The sequence below is a fragment of the Taudactylus pleione genome, unplaced genomic scaffold, assembly GCF_031769625.1.
Source record: "Taudactylus pleione unplaced genomic scaffold, aTauple2 ptg000044l, whole genome shotgun sequence".
Lineage (NCBI taxonomy): Eukaryota > Metazoa > Chordata > Amphibia > Anura > Myobatrachidae > Taudactylus > Taudactylus pleione.
In genome coordinates, this window is record NW_028284446.1 from 1,227,945 (window position 1) to 1,245,681 (window position 17,737).

At 42.1% G+C, this 17,737-nt stretch overlaps 1 protein-coding gene across 1 annotated transcript in view; it reads right to left on the minus strand.

The window, feature by feature from the left end:
* Positions 1-17,205, minus strand: part of HOMER3 (homer scaffold protein 3) — a 127,263-nt gene extending 110,058 nt beyond the window's left edge. Inside the window, exon 1 of the mRNA XM_088460332.1 lies at positions 16,744-17,205. Within this exon, the coding sequence (XP_088316458.1) occupies positions 16,744-16,769 (26 nt within the window). The 5' untranslated portion in view covers positions 16,770-17,205. The remainder of the gene's footprint in view (positions 1-16,743) is intronic.
* Between the last annotated feature and the right edge of the window lie 532 nt (positions 17,206-17,737).

Genomic DNA, 17,737 nt, shown 5'->3' on the forward strand with positions numbered 1-17,737 from the left:
AAACTATAAGATGAAAAACAAATATACACATCAAACGCCATTATCTGTAATGATTCCAGAAGGGAAACAACGCCAATGAATGTTGTGCGGAGGATTAGGTAAGGAGATAGGTTGGGGGTACCCCTTGTGGACTGGTGATGATAACAACTGTAAGTAATAGGACAGTCCAGCTACAGCCCAGGGTTGCCTACCTTTAAAATTCTCTTCCTAGGAGATGCAGCAGGGGGCCGACGGGGGCGGGGCTTGATGATTTGCATCATTAAGCCCCGCCCCCTCGTGGTAGAATTGCCGCGAATGGCCACAATTTACATAGGGGGCGGGGCCAAATGCTGTGATTCATGCAGAATCACAGCTTAAGCCCCGCCCCCTTCACGGAGACCCGCGATTGCCGCGGGTATTCTCCTAATTCTGCCCACTTCACTAGGAAGTGGGCAGAATGCGGGAGAAATGCCTACCCTTCCGGGGGAGTGGGGGGTTACCCAAAAAATCGGGAGCCTCCCACGAAAACCGGGAGGGTAGGCATGTATGCTACATCCTTGAGGGCTGGAGTACTTGGCTAGTGGTGGCCGTTTTGCCTTGAGGGCTGGTAAGGTGCTGCAACCTTGAGGACTAACAAGCCTTGGCGAGAGGCAGCTTCTGGGCTGAATAGGATGCGGCTTTGGCTGTGTAGCAGTCTTGAGGGCTGGTAAGCCTTGGCTAGACGCAGCCCCTGAGCTGAATTGGATGCGGCTTTGGCCGTGGCGAGAGGCAGCCTCTGGGCTGAATTGGATGCGGATTTGGCTGTGTAGCAGCCTTGAGGGCTGGTATGCCTTGGCGAGAAGCAGCCCCTGGGCTGAATTGGATGTGGCTTTAACCATGTAGCAGCCTTGAGGGCTTGTAAGCCTTGGTGAGAAGCAGCCCCTGGGCTGATTTGGATGAGGCTTTGGCCGTGTAGCAGCCTTGAGGGCTGGTAGACCTTGGTCGGTAGATGCTGGCATTGGTGCGCTAAATTGCGCACTAAGGATGCTGAGGTGCGGCCTATGTCACCAGGTTGACACAGGCGTTGGTGCACTGGATTGCGTACTTAGGATGCTGGGGTGCGGCCTATGTCACCGGGTTGACACAGGGGTTGGTGCACTGGATTGCGCACTAGGATGCTGGGGTGCGGCCTATGGGCCTGATTCAGAGCTGAACACTCTGACCAGAGTGCTCGCTCTGAATCAGGGCCCTCCTCCATAAAAACAATGGTGTTGAGTTTTCTTCATTGTATCAATTCATGATTGATAGTCCTGAACGTAATTTCCATAGATATGGAGAAGAACAGAGGGCACTCACCAAAAGCATCATGCTTATTAATTTATTGCCAATATCAGAATTAAAGCAGAGTTGTTGTCTTGTTGTCGTCAACGTTTCAGTCCCATGGGACCTTTGTCAAGACCTCAGCATCACAACCAAATTTAATCCTGTATGTACATCAAATGGCATTTCCCTCACCAGCAGTCTACATACATGTGAGTTAAATGCCTCATTTATACCCATCTTACCTCCATAGCACGGCAAACTGAGCCACGCCAGGGGGAAACCAAAACGGAAGTGACGCTATCAACTGGGAGTCACTCCGGACATACTGTACGTCAAATCCTAAGCGGCCATTTAGCCCCATCCATTTTTCTGGCATTCCATTGCTAGTGTACACGCCACTGTATCTCCGGCCACGTGTTACATCATCAACCGAGGACGTGGCACACGTTGCCAGGTTACAGATCATCAACATTATATGTCCCATACCGGCCTCGGACCGTGTCTAAGTTGCTAGGCAACTGTCAGTGTACCAAAATAAAGGCATCTGTGCATCAACAACACATACTACCAATGGATATGCACACCACAAGTTAGACACCATATTACAATTCACCATATCTGAGACAACATAATCTGGTAGGGGCCTAATTAACATCCGAGTAGCTGACCACCTACTTGTGTTACAGTGTCTCTAAATAAACTATTGCATGTGGTAATATCATACATCATTCATCAGGAGCCATGAAGTGTGATCATAGCCGAATATATATACTAGATCGAGGGGCATAAATGAGAGCAAATAACTTACCTAAAAAAAACCTTTTCAACATAAATAGAAAAATGATAAAGTAGACACTACAATAATATATGATGATCCATCCAATGTCAAGAGAGATAGCACCAGTTATTTAAATACCCTCTATTCCAAAAACATATTCAAAGGGTTAGATTAATTCAAGTCCCTTGGGTTCATGGTACCCAGTCTGTTAATCCACCAATTCTCCAATTTCAGTAACTTTAGCACCCTTTCGCCGCCCCTGATCAATGGGGGTATGCAATCAATGAGTCTGCATTTCAAGGAAGCAACTTGATGATGCATTTTCAAGAAATGCACAGCGACCAGTTTATCAGTGGTACCCGTATTTAAGGCTTGGTGAATAGACAGCCGGCAATTTGCCATTCTCTCCCTAAAACATCTTGTGGTCATTCCCGCGTAACAAAGTTCACAAGGACAGGAGAGCATGTATATCACGTTATCCATAGTGAAGATCAATTTATATTTAATCTGCACCTTACGGCCAGTCAATGGGTGCGGAAAATAATAGCCTGTTTGCATTGCTCCACAAGTTACACATCTCGTGCATTTGAAGCAGCCAGGTTTTTGACTACGCAGCCAAGTTTGTGTCTTATCCGGTGCTGGTCTTGCCATAGGCCTCAATAGCAACTGTTTGAGGTTTGGTCCTCTCCTATAGGCCATCAACAATGAACTTTTCCCATTGGACCTCAAACTTATGTCCATAGAAATAATAGGCAATGCTTCCTAAGGGCTCTCTTAACTAGATTGGATTTGCTGTTATATGTACTGGCATAGACTATCCGATCCTTGGTCTTTTGGGCACCAACCAGTATGGCCCCTTGGTCATTGCGTGCTCTAGCTTTTGTAAGGCACCTCTGTATAGTGCTTTTCTTAAAATCCTGTTCAATAACTCTTGTGGTCATCTCGGCCAGTTGTTGTTCAGTATTGGCTACATCAGTATTATTCCTGAATACACGAAGATATTGAGAAACTGGTAGGTTTTCCTTCAAATTAATTGGATGGAAACTGGAGGCATGCAGAAATGTATTACAATCTGGTTTTTTTTTCTTATAAAGGGTGGTCCCCAGAGTCATGCCATCCTTATAGACCATCAGATCAAGAAAATTGATCTTAGCTTCATCAATCTGATATGTAAATTTAACAGGGCCATCAAGACAATTTAGATGGGTCATCATATCAATAAAACTTTCTTTAGTGTCACTCCAAATAAGGAATACATCATCGATGAAGCATTTAAATAGAGAATCTTGCTCTGGAACAGTGGGAATATTTGTGTAGTATTGTACTCAACCATATAGATATTCGCATAGGCTGGTGCAAGATTCGATCCCATCGCTGTCCCAGAGCATTGCGGGTAATAATCCTTCCCATATATGAAATAATTGTTATTCAAAATTAACCCTGTCATTTCCAACAGAAACTCAACTGGTGGATGATCAGTGAGGTAACAATCAGAATTCATATTTGTCAATGCTTTACGGAGGGCATTCAGTCCTTCCTCATGGGGAATTATGGTGTATAAAGAACATACATCCATAGTTACCAAATATGAACCATTCGGAAAAGTACTGATTTTTAATTTATCCCAAAAATCTCACGTATCCCTTAAATACAGTGCATCCGGAGAGTATTCACAGCACTTCACTTTTTCCACATTTTGATATGTTACAGCCTTCTTCCAAAATGGAATAAATTCATTTTTGTCCTTAAAATTCTATACACAATACCCCATAATGACAACGTTTAAAAAAGTTTTTTTTAGATTTTTGCAAATTTAATTACAAAAAAAAACTAAGAAATCACATGTACAAAGTATTCACAGCCTTTGCCATGAAGCTCAAAATTGAGCTCAGGTGCATGCTGTTTCAACTGATCATCCTTGAGATGTTCCTGCAGCTTAACTGGAGTCCACCTGTGGTAAATTCAGTTGATTGGACATGATTTTGAAAGGCATACACCTGTCTATATAAGGTCCCACACTTGGCAGTGCATGTCAGAGCACAAACCAAGCATGAAGTCCAAGAAATTGTCTGTAGACCTCCGAGACAGTACTGTCTCAAGGCACAAATCTGGGGAAGAGTACAGAAAAATATCTGCTGCTTTTGAATACAGATACATAGGGATTTCTAGTTTAATACACCATAATTATCTACACCATACTACTAGTTTTTTAGTCACAATTTGTTATATTTGAAATATTTGTGCATTGTTGTACCTGTGCGACCACAGACTTTTTTCCTTGTAATTAAGTCCTTGAGTGGCCCAGCCAGAGCCCAAACTTGTATCCGATTGAACATCTCTGGAGAGATCTGAAAATGGCTGTGCACCGACGCTTCCCATCCAACCCAATGGAGCTTGAGAGGTGCTGCAAAGAGGAATGGGCGAAACTGCCCAAAGATAGGTGTGCCAAGATTGTGGCATCATATTCAAAAAGACTTGAGGCTTTAATTGCTGCTAAAAATGCTTTAACAAAGTATTGAGCAAAGGCTGTATATTTATGTACATGTGATTTCTTAGGGTTTTTCTTTATTAAATTTACAAAAATCTCAAAAAAACTTTTTACACGTTGTCATTATGGGGTATTGTGTGTAGAATTTTGAGGACAAAAATTAATTTATTCCATTTTGGAATAAGGCTGTAACATAACAAAATGTGGAAAAAGTGAAGCGTTGTGAATACTTTCCGGATGCACTGTATAGATATATATATATACACACATACATAAAAGTTTTAGGCAGGTGTGGAAAAAATGCTGCAAAGTAAGTTTGCTTTAAAAAATAGAAGCGTTAATAGTTTATTTTTATCAATTAACAAAATGCATAGTGAATGAACAGAAGTTAAATATAAATCAAATCAATATTAAGTGTGACCACCCTTTGCCTTCAAAACAGCATCAATTCTTCACTTGCACACAGTTTTTGAAGGAACTCAGCAGGGAGGTTGTTCCAAACATCTTGAAGAACCACAGATCTTCTGTGGATGAAGGAATGCTGAAATCCTTATGTCTCTTCATGTAATCCCAGACAGACTCAATGATGTTGAGTTCAGGACTCTGTGGGGTCCATTTCATCACTTCCAGGACTCCTTGTTCTTCTTTACGCTGAAGATAGTTCTTAATGACATTGGCTGTATGTTTGGGGTCGTTGTCCTGCTGCAGAATAAATTTGGAGCCAATCAGAAGCCTCCCTGATGGTATTGCATGATGAATAAGTACCTGCATGTATTTCTCAGCATTGAAGACCAGTGGCGTCACAAGGGGGGTGCGGTCTGCACCCGGGTGTCATCTGCCGAGGGTGACACCCCTCACTGACAGGAGCCGGGTGCTGCACTGTAGCATTAAGTACAGCACTTGGCTCCTGACACTGAGGGAGCTGGCTGGCACTCCACACAGAGACCTCCTGCACCCCCCTTCCCCCTCAAGTAATAGGCACTGGGGTTCGGGCCACATGGTCACTCACCCTTCGCTCGTGGCCATGCCCCCTTCCTGTGTGGCCACACTCCCTTTTCAGCGGCACATGGCTGTGACACCGCGGGGAGGGAGGCCACTGTTGAAGACACCATTAATCCTGACCAAATCCCCAACTCCATTTTCAGAAATGCAGTCCCAAACTTACAAGGACCTCCACCATGCTTCACTGTAGTCTGCAAACACTCATTATTGTACCACTCTCCAGCCCTTCGGCAAGCAAACTGCCTTCTGTTACAACCAAATATTTCAAATTTTGACTCATCAGTCCAGAGCACCTGCTGCCATTTTTGTGCTCCCCAGTTCCTATGTTTTTGTGCATAGTTGAGTCTATTGTCCTTGTTTCCATGTCAAAGGTATGGTTTTTTTGGCCACAATTTTTGTATGAAGGCCACTTCTGGCCAGACTTCTCCGAACAGTAAATGGGTGTACTGGGTCCCATTGGTTTCTGCCAGTTCTGAGCTGATGGCACTGCTGGACATCTTCCGATTTCGAAGGGAAGTAAGCATAATGTGTCTTTCATCTCATGCACTAAGTTTCCTTGGCCAACCACTGCTTCTACGGTCCTCAACGTTGTGCATTTCTTTGTTCTTCTACAAAAGAGCTTGAACAGCACAACTTGAAACCCCAGTCTGCTTTCAAATCTTTGTCTATGAGAGACCTTGCTTATGCACACTTGTTTTTGCACTACTTATAACTACCTTCTGTCCTGTTGCTGTGCTCAGTCTTGCCATGGTGCATTACATAAAACTGTCTTCCACAACCTCACCTTTGTAGCAGAGTTTGGCTGTTCCTCACCCAGTTTTAAGCCTCCTACACAGCTGTTTCTATTTCAGTTAATGAGTGTGTTTCAACCTACATATGAAAATTAAGATCATTATCACCTATTTGGTATGATTGGTCAATCATACACCTGACTAAAATCCTACAAAATCCCTGACAAGTGCACCTAGAAGAATTGATGCTGTTTTGAAGGCAAAGGGTGGTCACATCAAATATTGATTTGATTTTGATTTATCTTCTGTTCATTCACTTTGCATTTTGTTAAAATAAAATAAACTATTAACACTTCTATTATTGAAAGCATTCTTATTTTGCAGCATTTGTCTACACTGCCTAAAACGTTTGCACAGTGTTGTGTGTGTGCATGTATATATATATATATATATATATATAATACATATAATGAATACATTACTGCCAAAACAATATATAGACAGTAAGTAAATGTACAGTGCAGTCTCTGAGAGAGAATATACTCCCCGCTTGAACAGGTGGCAGCTACTAGTCAGATTTCTATGGTTCACATAGGTGGCGAATCTGCAAAAAATAAAAACAACAAGCTCCTTCTAGCGTAATATATCGGTGAAACTTTCAACGTTTGCCAAATAAAGTCCCCAAGTGCAAACGTACTATGATCATTGGCAATAAATCTTTTTTGACTGTAAGAGCTTTTTCAAGTATACTTTCAGATCATGAGGGCCAACAAATTCTAGGAATCAACGATATGTGGAATAGAGATAACAAAGTATGGTCTAATAGGTATAAAGCCACATCAACGTACATCAAGGGTAAAATATCTGAACATCAGGATTAGTACTGCAAAATATGTGGAACAATCCACTTCTTCACACCAATTTGAGATGGGCTACAATGGGATAGAAAACCAAGTTTGTCCACTTTGAGGTCCTCCTCAAACCTTAGTATGTGCATGTCAGAGGATCTAGTGGGAGCATAATATTTATGCAGATTGGGAAGACCTAGTGCCTCATCTACGGGGCGCCTATACAAAATCAGCAAGAGCACCCTGGGTCTCTGAACTGACCATACACTTCGATATATACTCTGTTGGAGCTTCTGGAAACTAACATAATGCATGCAAAGGGGATATTTTCCAGTTGGTTTGTGATCGATAAGCAGAATTTAAAGGCTATCCTCTCTTGTCTATTGGAGAGGGTTATATTTTAGTCAGAAAGAAACAATAGTGCCAGCATAGACATCTTGTTAATGGAACATTACAAGTTTCTATCGCACTGCTTAAATTTAAATATTTTACCTTGTTTTCTAACAGCAGCAGAATGTATTAGCAAGTCTACCTGGAAAAGCATGTAAGTAAAAATATCCTCTAGTATCAGCAATGTGAAATAAACAATATATACATAGAAACGTCAATTTGCAGATTTTGTTACTTTTGTTTGTTCTCTAACTTATCCATTACACGACTACGTGAACAATCCAACCAAAACCAGGAGGTTTTGGTCAGAAGGTTCAGAAAGTCTAGTAATGGATAGCCGGCAAGGACCAGCGATGAGCGTGCACGCTGGGTCCTTGCCAACCCTGACTATCTACTGAACATGCCCGTCAACCTGACGATGCTTGTCAGGTTCGGCATGTTCAGATATAGGAGGTCGAAATCCTGCACTGAATGACGTTCAGTAAACGCCATGCAGTGCGGGCACCGCACCTCGGCAACCTGAAGGTCTGAACGTTAGACGATCAGTCTTCAGGTCACCTTGTGGATAGGCCCCTTAAATTCACGCATTTCCAGCAAGACTTAAGCTGGGCATCCACTATACAATTTTCTGTCAGATATCTGTCCAATCTGGCTGGTTGGAATGAAAACCTGGTAATATTTGGGAGCAAATGACAGTCGATCATATGGTTTTAAACACTGAAAAAAGGACAAAAAAATTGTTCAAATTGGTTATATTTGTGTGTTTTAACCAATTTGTCTGAACAACCATTTTTGGCTATTTTCCAGTGTTTGTGAGCAAATTGTAATTTGCTCCCATACATTACCAGGTTATCATTCCAACCAGCCAGATTGGACATATATGACAGAAAATTGTATAGTGTAATCACAGCTTAAGGTTCATATCCCTGAATGGCTCCCATACTGGCACACTGAAGTGAAAGTGGAACATTCTTTCCCTGTCACATGAAAGTGATTAAGCGCAGAAAATGACGCATGCACTATCTTCAGAGCTTAATCACTCTGTTCCCCTTGGGCGCTATGGAGTTAGCACTTGAGCAGCTGGAGCGTCCATGTGACACAACCCTAACACTGATACTTCAATACATAATCCTTAAACAGACAAAGTTAATTTTCTTTATTTAATCGTGTCTAGTGTGGAATGATACATATGCTAGATTTAGTTGTATGTTTTTTCTGTATACAAACTAATGGCATTTCAAACTAGAAAAAAAAAGGACTCTTTTTTGGGGACACACTAATAGATGAGATTTGTAACATATTTAAAACTTAACTTTTACTGAATAAAATATTAAAAGAAATCGAGTAGCGTGCCCCCCAAAAAAGAGTCCTTTCCGTTCCTCGTTTAAAAGTACACGTTTTTAAATTATTGTGCCCCCCCAAAAAAGTAATTTCCTTTTTTCGTTTAAAAGATAAGTTTTAAATTAGTGTGCCCCCCACGAAAAAAAAAGTCCTTTTCTTTTCTCGTCATATACCTGACTCTGGGGAACACCTGTATGGCATTGTGGTAACATTATTATATGATACATACTAAGATAGGTCAGTATATAGATAGACACATATACTTTTATATTCTATATACTATTAACCACATACATGTGCGGTTTTCCTCACTTCCTTTTTGGAGAACCTTACAAACTATTGGTGTTTGTGATTGCTTCCAGTTTCCACACTTGTGGGCACACCTGTCCAGGGGTGTGCAATAACATAATACACCTCCAATGACCATCACATGCCCCTTTCTCTGACCAGGCCCCAATCTGTTGTATGCTGAGTGATCACACAGGTAGCACATAGTGACAATTATACTAAATATTCATCTTTTAAAGCTGCAGTAGCAGCTAGGACATTATTTTCCTATGGTGGCTCCACTCTGTAGCTGGAGTCCCCATAGCTACTCCATGCATGAAAAACGGAGAAGTCCCTGAGGAAACTGTAGCAGCCGTATAGTACTGTCTAGTAAGAAATATTTTACTTAGTGTGTCATTCAAGAACCATATGAAGGAGATAAGCAAAAATGATTTCATTAACACAAATATGGAAAATACAGAAACAACATATTTAACTTTGCTACTGGATTGGTGCACCAGTACTGTACAAGTCAAGACAGTGGGCCTGATTTAGAGGTGGGAGAAAATATGGAAGTGTCGCAGCCGCTTGTGTACACAGGAACAGCTTGGGTTGCACATTGGTTGCAGCATGGATGATCTGAGCAAACCTATGGTCGCTCCGAATGTCCGTCTCAAGTAAGCCGCCAGAGCCATAACCACTGTGTACGAATTTGCAGTTGCAGGCACAGACACCCCCCCAAAATGGTCATGATACATTTGTGTTTGAGTTACCACCCCCCACCATTACCTCCCACGAATGCTCCTTGACTGTAAATCACTCTACCATCGGCAATAAAACATGGCGCATGCGCAGTGTAAAAATAATCACTCAACACCGCAAACATCGCAAATTGTGTATACTTCTGAATCAGACTTAGTGTGCCGACTGTCAGGACTGTAGCACAATGGGCATTATCATGATAAAGTAGCAATGCATTTTAAGTGTACAGTATGTACCATCATCTGTAAATACTAAGTTACAAAGCGCAAGGAGTCGTATACATACCGACCATGTGTGCTCCCACACTGTGGGCATGGAGATAAATGCATATATTTGCCCGTATGCAAAATTGTATTTGTCTTGCAGTGCCACAGCCCCCTATCCATAAGTTACACCATTCTATTCTTAATGCGAATGATACGCCTAGAAACAGGTATATTTATGCTTACATCCAACACTGCATAACTCACATTTCCAGTGACAAGCCTTAAATTAATTTTGCCTATGTAAGAACATCTAATTACAGCCAAGTTCTGCCTTTCTGTGGAGATGCATTTGAAATATATACGGCTCTGCCTCACCCATACTTGCATATGCCCAGTTCTGGAGCATGGTCAGTGTAATAACGGTATGCCCTGTAAATGGGCATATGTTCAACACCTTGCATAAGCACCAACATGTTCATTACGCACAACTAACGTTGTAACACTGTGCAATGTGTTAATATTATAAATTGCTGGCCCTACAAATGCCAGAAAAGATGATATATAATATTGTGATATATGAGAATCAGTGATTATGGGGGAATATTAGACTAAAGCACAAGGAGCAGTGTGTAGCAGTGTGTAGCACGGAAGTTGCATATAATAAGCAAAGTGTTTCTGAATACCTGCACAGCAGAGAAATAAGCATCTTTACAGCAGCCAAGGAAAGGACAGGAGTGATTAGTTAAGAGCCATATACCCATTTAAAACTTTGCACTACAAAAATCCCTGCATTGCAATCAAGCAATATTTATTCTCTCTGCAAAGGAATGCATTCAGAGAACAGAATCCCTCTATCATTGCTGTTAATCTGAGTTGTTGTTCTGAGCGATGTCACTTTACCAGATATTGACGGCAGCATTTTACAAGTGCCAAGCATGGGTATTCTGATACCATAAGAATGTAGCAGTAAGTGACATGAGGTCACACGAGAGCATCTATAAATATACAAGCATGGATCTTTGCAGATGACGAGCTGGCCTGTTTAAAGAATCAGACAACTTATATTTGCATCATCTAGTATTCTAATATATATGTACCTTTAAAAACAACATGTTTTGACCCTTTTTAAAGATTACAAAAAGTTTAAAGTATTGCCCAGATGAATCTCCATCATTACATGTACAAGACAGAACTGTCATCAGCTTGTAAAGGACCGGGTTTGTGTATTTCCCCAAACATACTTCTTTAATTAACCCTTTCCATTACACCTTATGGGCCTGAGTCAGAGGCGGGCGCTAATGCGGTAGTGACTTTATGCCAATGCCACAGCCAATGGGCTGTCTACTGAGACGGCCATAGGCTGTGGCTGTAATCCGCTACAGTGCGCAAATAGTCCCGGACATCGGCAGTGTCCAGAATGTCCGATGGTACATGGCCGCCGGTTCCAGTGAAACATCGGTGCCGACACAGTCCCTGATGATGACACGCCACACCGACATGCTTGTCGATGAAAGTCACCGCCCAGGAATGCCTATCGGAATTACATGGATCTCCATACAATTCCAATCTGTGTCCCAGTCGGTAACCATTGTGACGCATGCACAGTGCGTTTCAAATGCATGAGCAGATTCAAAACATCTGAATCAGACCCTATGTTACATAACAAGTGATATTTTCATCCCTACAAACATTTTAAAAGAACAATCAGCTGTAGCTGAGACTAAGGGGTATTTATCATAGCTGGGAAAGAGATAACATTGTGAGAGATAAAGTACTAACCAATCAGCTTTTTGCAGGTTGTGTTCAAAAAATGATAGTTAGGAGCTGATTGGTTGGTCATTTATTTTTTACAATTTTATCTCTCTCCCAGCTTTGCTAAATACCCCTCTAAAACTGTAGTTGCTTTGTGATAGGGAGCACAGAATAAAACAATGTACAGGGCCGGAGTAAGGGGGGGGCGACAGGGGCGGTCGTCCCAGGGCCCCCTCACACAGTGGCACCTGTTACCGGGAGGAGGCTCTGCAGCCGCGGCTATTCTACTGCATGTAGCAGCACAGTCAGTGCTGCTGCATCAGCTTTCTAAGGGGGAGAGGGGCCGGCTTCACACTAGCGCATGACCCCCCGACACACTTATTCCCCCTCTACACTGGCCGCATTGGGGGCAGAGTCAATAAGGCAGACCCCGGCCCCATATTCCAGCAAATCACTGCATTAGGTCATGGGGCCTAATGAATCGAGGAGGTGCCCGGGGACTTTTGCAACCTGTACCAGCAGCAACTGCTGCATCAAGTGTAAGTATGTATGTGTATTGTTTTAGTGTGTGTGTGTATATTTGTTACTGTGTATACTGTGTATGTATGTGTCAATGTGTGTATATGTGTTATTGTGAGTATGCTGTTTATGTGTATGTGTGAGTGTTTGCCCCTGTCTTCATGTGATCTGGGGGGGCCTCCATGTGGGACTTTCGGGGGGGCAGGCTCAGCTCTGTGTGGCTTGAAGAGGACCCCAGGGCAACTAGGTTGTGGGGGCATGCAAGCCTTAATCCGGCCTTGAACATGTAACATTGTGTAGCTCACATGACTCATGTCACTCAGTGGTAACTTGATGACCCGCTTCCAGTCCTAGATTCCTGCAATTGGACAATGAAGACAAGGAAGACAGAAGGCATTTTATACCACAACACACGTTTGAGCTAATTCTACTCTACTGGGGTCAGCAACTCCACTGGTCCCAATGGACATTTTAGTGTCATTGTCAGGGGAGTTTGGATACCTTGTGTTGCTGGCAAAAGGCTGGCAGTTGGCCCTCATGTAAGCCTTGATTTGTTGACTGTGGGCTGGCAGTATCCCCCTATGTACATCTTTTATTGAATAATTTGCACAAGATGGTGCTACTGTGTGTGAGGCTGTTCTTTCTGTCTGCTCCATACCATCTCAGTCTGCTCCCCCCTGCGCAGTCCTGCCCCCATATTCCCAAATGTACCCAATTTCTTGTGCCCGGCAGGTTCTCCTCCCATCCTAAGCCTATCCTGTCTTCTTGGCAGTGGGAGCTGTTGAGGCGCACGGCCTGAATTCCACTTAGCATGCATGTTGGAGACAGAACACACCTTACAGATTTAATATATTTATGTTTTTTTTCCTCTGTTCACGTGATGTAGAAATGTAGGCTGACACCAGCTGATAGGAAATTTATGGAGTGAAGTGCATAATAGCATTCCTTGTTAAATGATACAGGTTGCAAAATGTGAGCCTATTGCAAAGTAAGGTGACTTTTTCCCCTGGACCAATATGAGGTTATTAAAGCCAAGCATACATTTGCAATCAGTGGCCCAATCTGCTGATTATCAGCAGATTGGGACGATAACTGCGTTATGCATAGCGGTGATTAGACGGGTGGACATCAAAAATCTTCCAACATGTCCAACTGATCCGATCATTGCTCGGCCACATCAGACAGTGCATGCACTGCTGCTGCCGGCCGCCAGACATTTCCCCTGTTCCTTCACATTGGAGGAAAAGCAGAAATCATGGGCTATACACCGTGAAATATCTCACAGTGTATGGCCACAATATCTGCTGGGTTTCAGGCTGTCAGATAAAATATCTTTTACTTGAGAATGTATGCTCAGCTTCAATAATGCTGGGCATACACGGCAAGATAAAATGTCTGTCAGACCGACAGACATTTTATCTGGCCGGCTGCCAGCCGCAGATGTCCGCGGCATACACTGTGAGAGAAATCTCACAGTGTATAGCCCGACATCCGCGCTCCGCCCCCGGGGGAGGAGACATTTCCCTGTTCCTTCCGTAGGAAGGAACACAGGAAATGTCTATCTGTCGGCTGCGCTGGGCATACACTGCCCGATGCGGCCGACAGTTACCGGGTGAATATCGCATCGGACGGGCATGCTGGACAATCCAGCATGCCCGACTGAGCAATATTTAACCCTCGGTCGCCCCCCCCCACACGCTACAATTATCGCGGCGATCCGCCGATGTGAGGCGGATCGTCCCGATAATTGCAGCGTGTATGGCCAGCATTAGGAATCTTGAACCAACACGTAAATAAATTACATTTTGCTGCATATGAAACAACCTAACTCAGAGCAGTAACTAGACTTTTTGGTGCCCTGTGCCAGAAAGATCATTGGCGTCCCCCTTATTTTTTAAAGGGACATAAGGCACCCAATAAAGGGGAATGGCCTCATGGGGAAGGGCCAGGGAAGAGATAGGGGAGGCCAGGAGATGCTGGGGAAGAGATAATAGGAAGCTACAAGTGAGTGAGAATGACAAAAAACAGAAATTTGACAGGCAAAAACAGCGCCCCCTGACCTGTGGTGCCCTGTGCGATGGCACCGGCCGCACTACCCTAGCTACGGCCCTGACCTAACTATTGGGGTTTTCATATGCAATCTATTGACAAATATATCTACCAATACACTCAAGATAAGTCTAAGAATTTACATAATATATAGTTCAGCATGCAAATCAAAATGTTCATATAGGTACTTAAATATAGCTTTTGGTATGCAATCAACCTATAATTTTTATAGACTAGCTTGACAAATGCCCATCTGCGTATTATAGAATGAGGAAGAATGGTGAAAATATTTCTCCTCTTGTTCCTGGCATTGAAGTAATACCATCTGTTTCAATCTAGGTCTAATCTAAAACTTTGACACAAAAAGAAAAAACTTCTAAGGGTTTGCTCACAGCAAAACGTTGAGAATGTAAAATACCTTCACATGTTTTGGCAACTTTAAATTGCTCATATACAGAAATAAGGATTCAGAATGCATTTTGTAAGCACTCAAACATACATATTTAAAAAACGTTTCTGAACTACTATAAAATTATAAGGAATAATGGGTTCTACTTTTAAAATCTAAGTAGAAGCTTCAAAACACTGAAACATAATATTTACTAAAGGAACAATAAATATATTCTACTGCCATCAGATTGTATTTTAAAAGCATGGGCCTGTCTTTTAGAAAGTTACTCTCCAGTTAATAAAGCTTTAGATTACTTTTTCAATCCTACAAGTGAGAGCTGTGATGAGGAAGTCATTACTTGGAAACTTGCAAGGTTCCCATGTGTGGGGGTTTTTTTTTTGACACATCCCAGAATATATAACACCAAAACTTTTTTCCCAGAATTCAGAATCTAGATGCATCCAAAGTAATAGGAAATGTAATTGTTCCCTATAACCGTATGAGGGAGATTTATAAAATCTTGGAGAGAGGAAAAGTGAAGAGAGAAAAGTACCAACGTATCAGCTTGTGTCATTTTACAGGCTGTGCTAGAAACATGACAGAAGCTGATTGTTGGTATTTTATTTCTCTCCAAGATTATTCCCTTTATGTGATGTAAAAGAAAGTAAGAGGTTAATGTTATGTCCTAAATAGGCTTCAGGTCACATGAGTGCCCTGGATTTTCATTTCAAATGCATCCACTTTATATAATTAGAAACCAAGCTACAAAAAATGACTCCATATGCCTGTGATCCTGTTGAATCACTATGAAGTTTTACACATTGAATTGTCAAATGATTAGATGATTCTAACATCAGTGATAGTGTGAAGGAAAGAAAGCCAACACATGTAGAATCCTATGAAATGTGCTATGTAAAAGATACATCAGTGTCATACATTTCTATTGCCGGTGATTCCATCAGCACAGTACACATGTCCTCACATCAGGAACCCTGCTGGTTTCTGAGTACTGCTTCGCTTATGTGGAACCTATATACAAATATTCTGTAATTATATTGTTTACACTTCAACCCATCTGCCTACAAAGAATCATTATATTACTGGGGAAATTTAAAAAGAATAAACCCCATGTTCATGTGAAGAGAGAAAGCTCTATGCTCCAAATGATATGTTCTGTAAACTGCTGGGACATAAATTATACACCAAAAAGAAAGAAATCTTAGTCTGCCTGGTGGGCTGTACACAACTACAAGGAAGCAGAGTGTGGGGGGGAAAGACAAGTGATCCTGCATAGATAAGCATGCTATTATTATATCAATCTATAGAGATACAAGTACATTGATGTGAGTTAGAACAGTAGTTTATAGTGTGTGTGCTGTACGGAGAAAGATATGCAGGAGAGACACTGGACACACTAAAGATAGTGAATATTTTAAACATTAAAGATACATAAAGTGTTTTGTGTGAATGTATAAAAGTACATGTATATCTGGGTAATATGGCGCATACAGTATGGTTTGTGGTGTCTAACTGCAGGAAGATAACTGTGGGCTATAAGTCTGATTTTTAAACTTTGTACCTGTTACCTGACTCCTCTGCCATAAACAGGCACAATATAAAATGCACCAATTTCAGAACACAAATATATTTATCTAAAATAGATCATATGGGTCTGTATTTTATACAGACTGCTAATATTAATGTATTGCCTGTGCAGTGTAATTATTCAATCCATAGCTCAAACTATTTGTAACACCCATGCCATATCATTTGCTGTCCATAATTATACATGCTGCATGTAATATTGCCTTTCCACGTGTCCCATCACGATGTAGAGTGCAGTGTGTATTCACAAGAAATGGATATACATTCTATTATCAATGCGCTAGTAGATCTCCGATCCGTCCATAGAGCACAGCATTACATGTAGTCACTTACGCACAATCCATGTCTGTTCCTTTCATTCTTCCCTGTCACTTTATCCTCTTCTTCCCTTACTCGACCCCTCTGTCTCTCTGTCTGTGTCTCTGGAGCCGGATGCTCTCCAAATTTCCTGTAAATCTCCTACTTCCCAGAGAGATCCGTTAGATCCTGCAGCCACCCCCTTCTGCACTTTCTCTATCCAGACACAAAAGACTGGGCGAGCAGTAGGACGTAGCAGACAGCTGCTCCAGCAGAGGCTGCTGCCCTTCTCTGCTCTCCTCTTACAGGGTAACAACTTTCACTCACTTTTCTGCAAAATCCACCAGATCAGGACACTGCATAGAAATGATTAATAAGTAATATTATCCAGGTATTGATATTTCCCTCCTGCAGTTACAGCAGACAGTCCTGTGTTGCAGGCTCCTGGCAATCCTGGGAAGGGGTCCTGATATCCCTCCCTGCTATACCCCCTTATCTGACTCTCAGTTCCCGTTTCCCTTTGTTCTGTGCTGATCAGCTTTCCTTCCTCTTACAGCTGCCCAATCCCACTACATTTTCTCCCTATTTTTTCCGTTCCTCACTTTATTTCCAAATTCCAATCATTTTGGAGGCTCAATGTCTCCCTCTGGTGATGGCTAAAATGTAACTTTTTACTTAAGCTGATTTTTTTCTTTCCCTTTTGTTCCCAAATTTCTACCAATTGTCCCTCTTTTTTAGTACTGGGCAACTGCCCAAATGAGCGTTTGAAACAATGGAAACAGAAATCTTTAAGGAATATGTGAAATGGCCATGTCATAGTGCATAGGTTTTGTATGCCCTACTGAAGCAGTTGCCCGCTAAATGTGCGTAATTTACCATTTAAAAAGGTACATGCAAAAATAGCATATTCCACCCATATGTAGAGCTCGAGATGTGCTCCAATTAACATCAGTAGCATGTGTCTGGGTTGTGCTAGGCACATGTCACAGACACTTACGCCTCACTTGCACACAAGTAAGAAAACCATTTA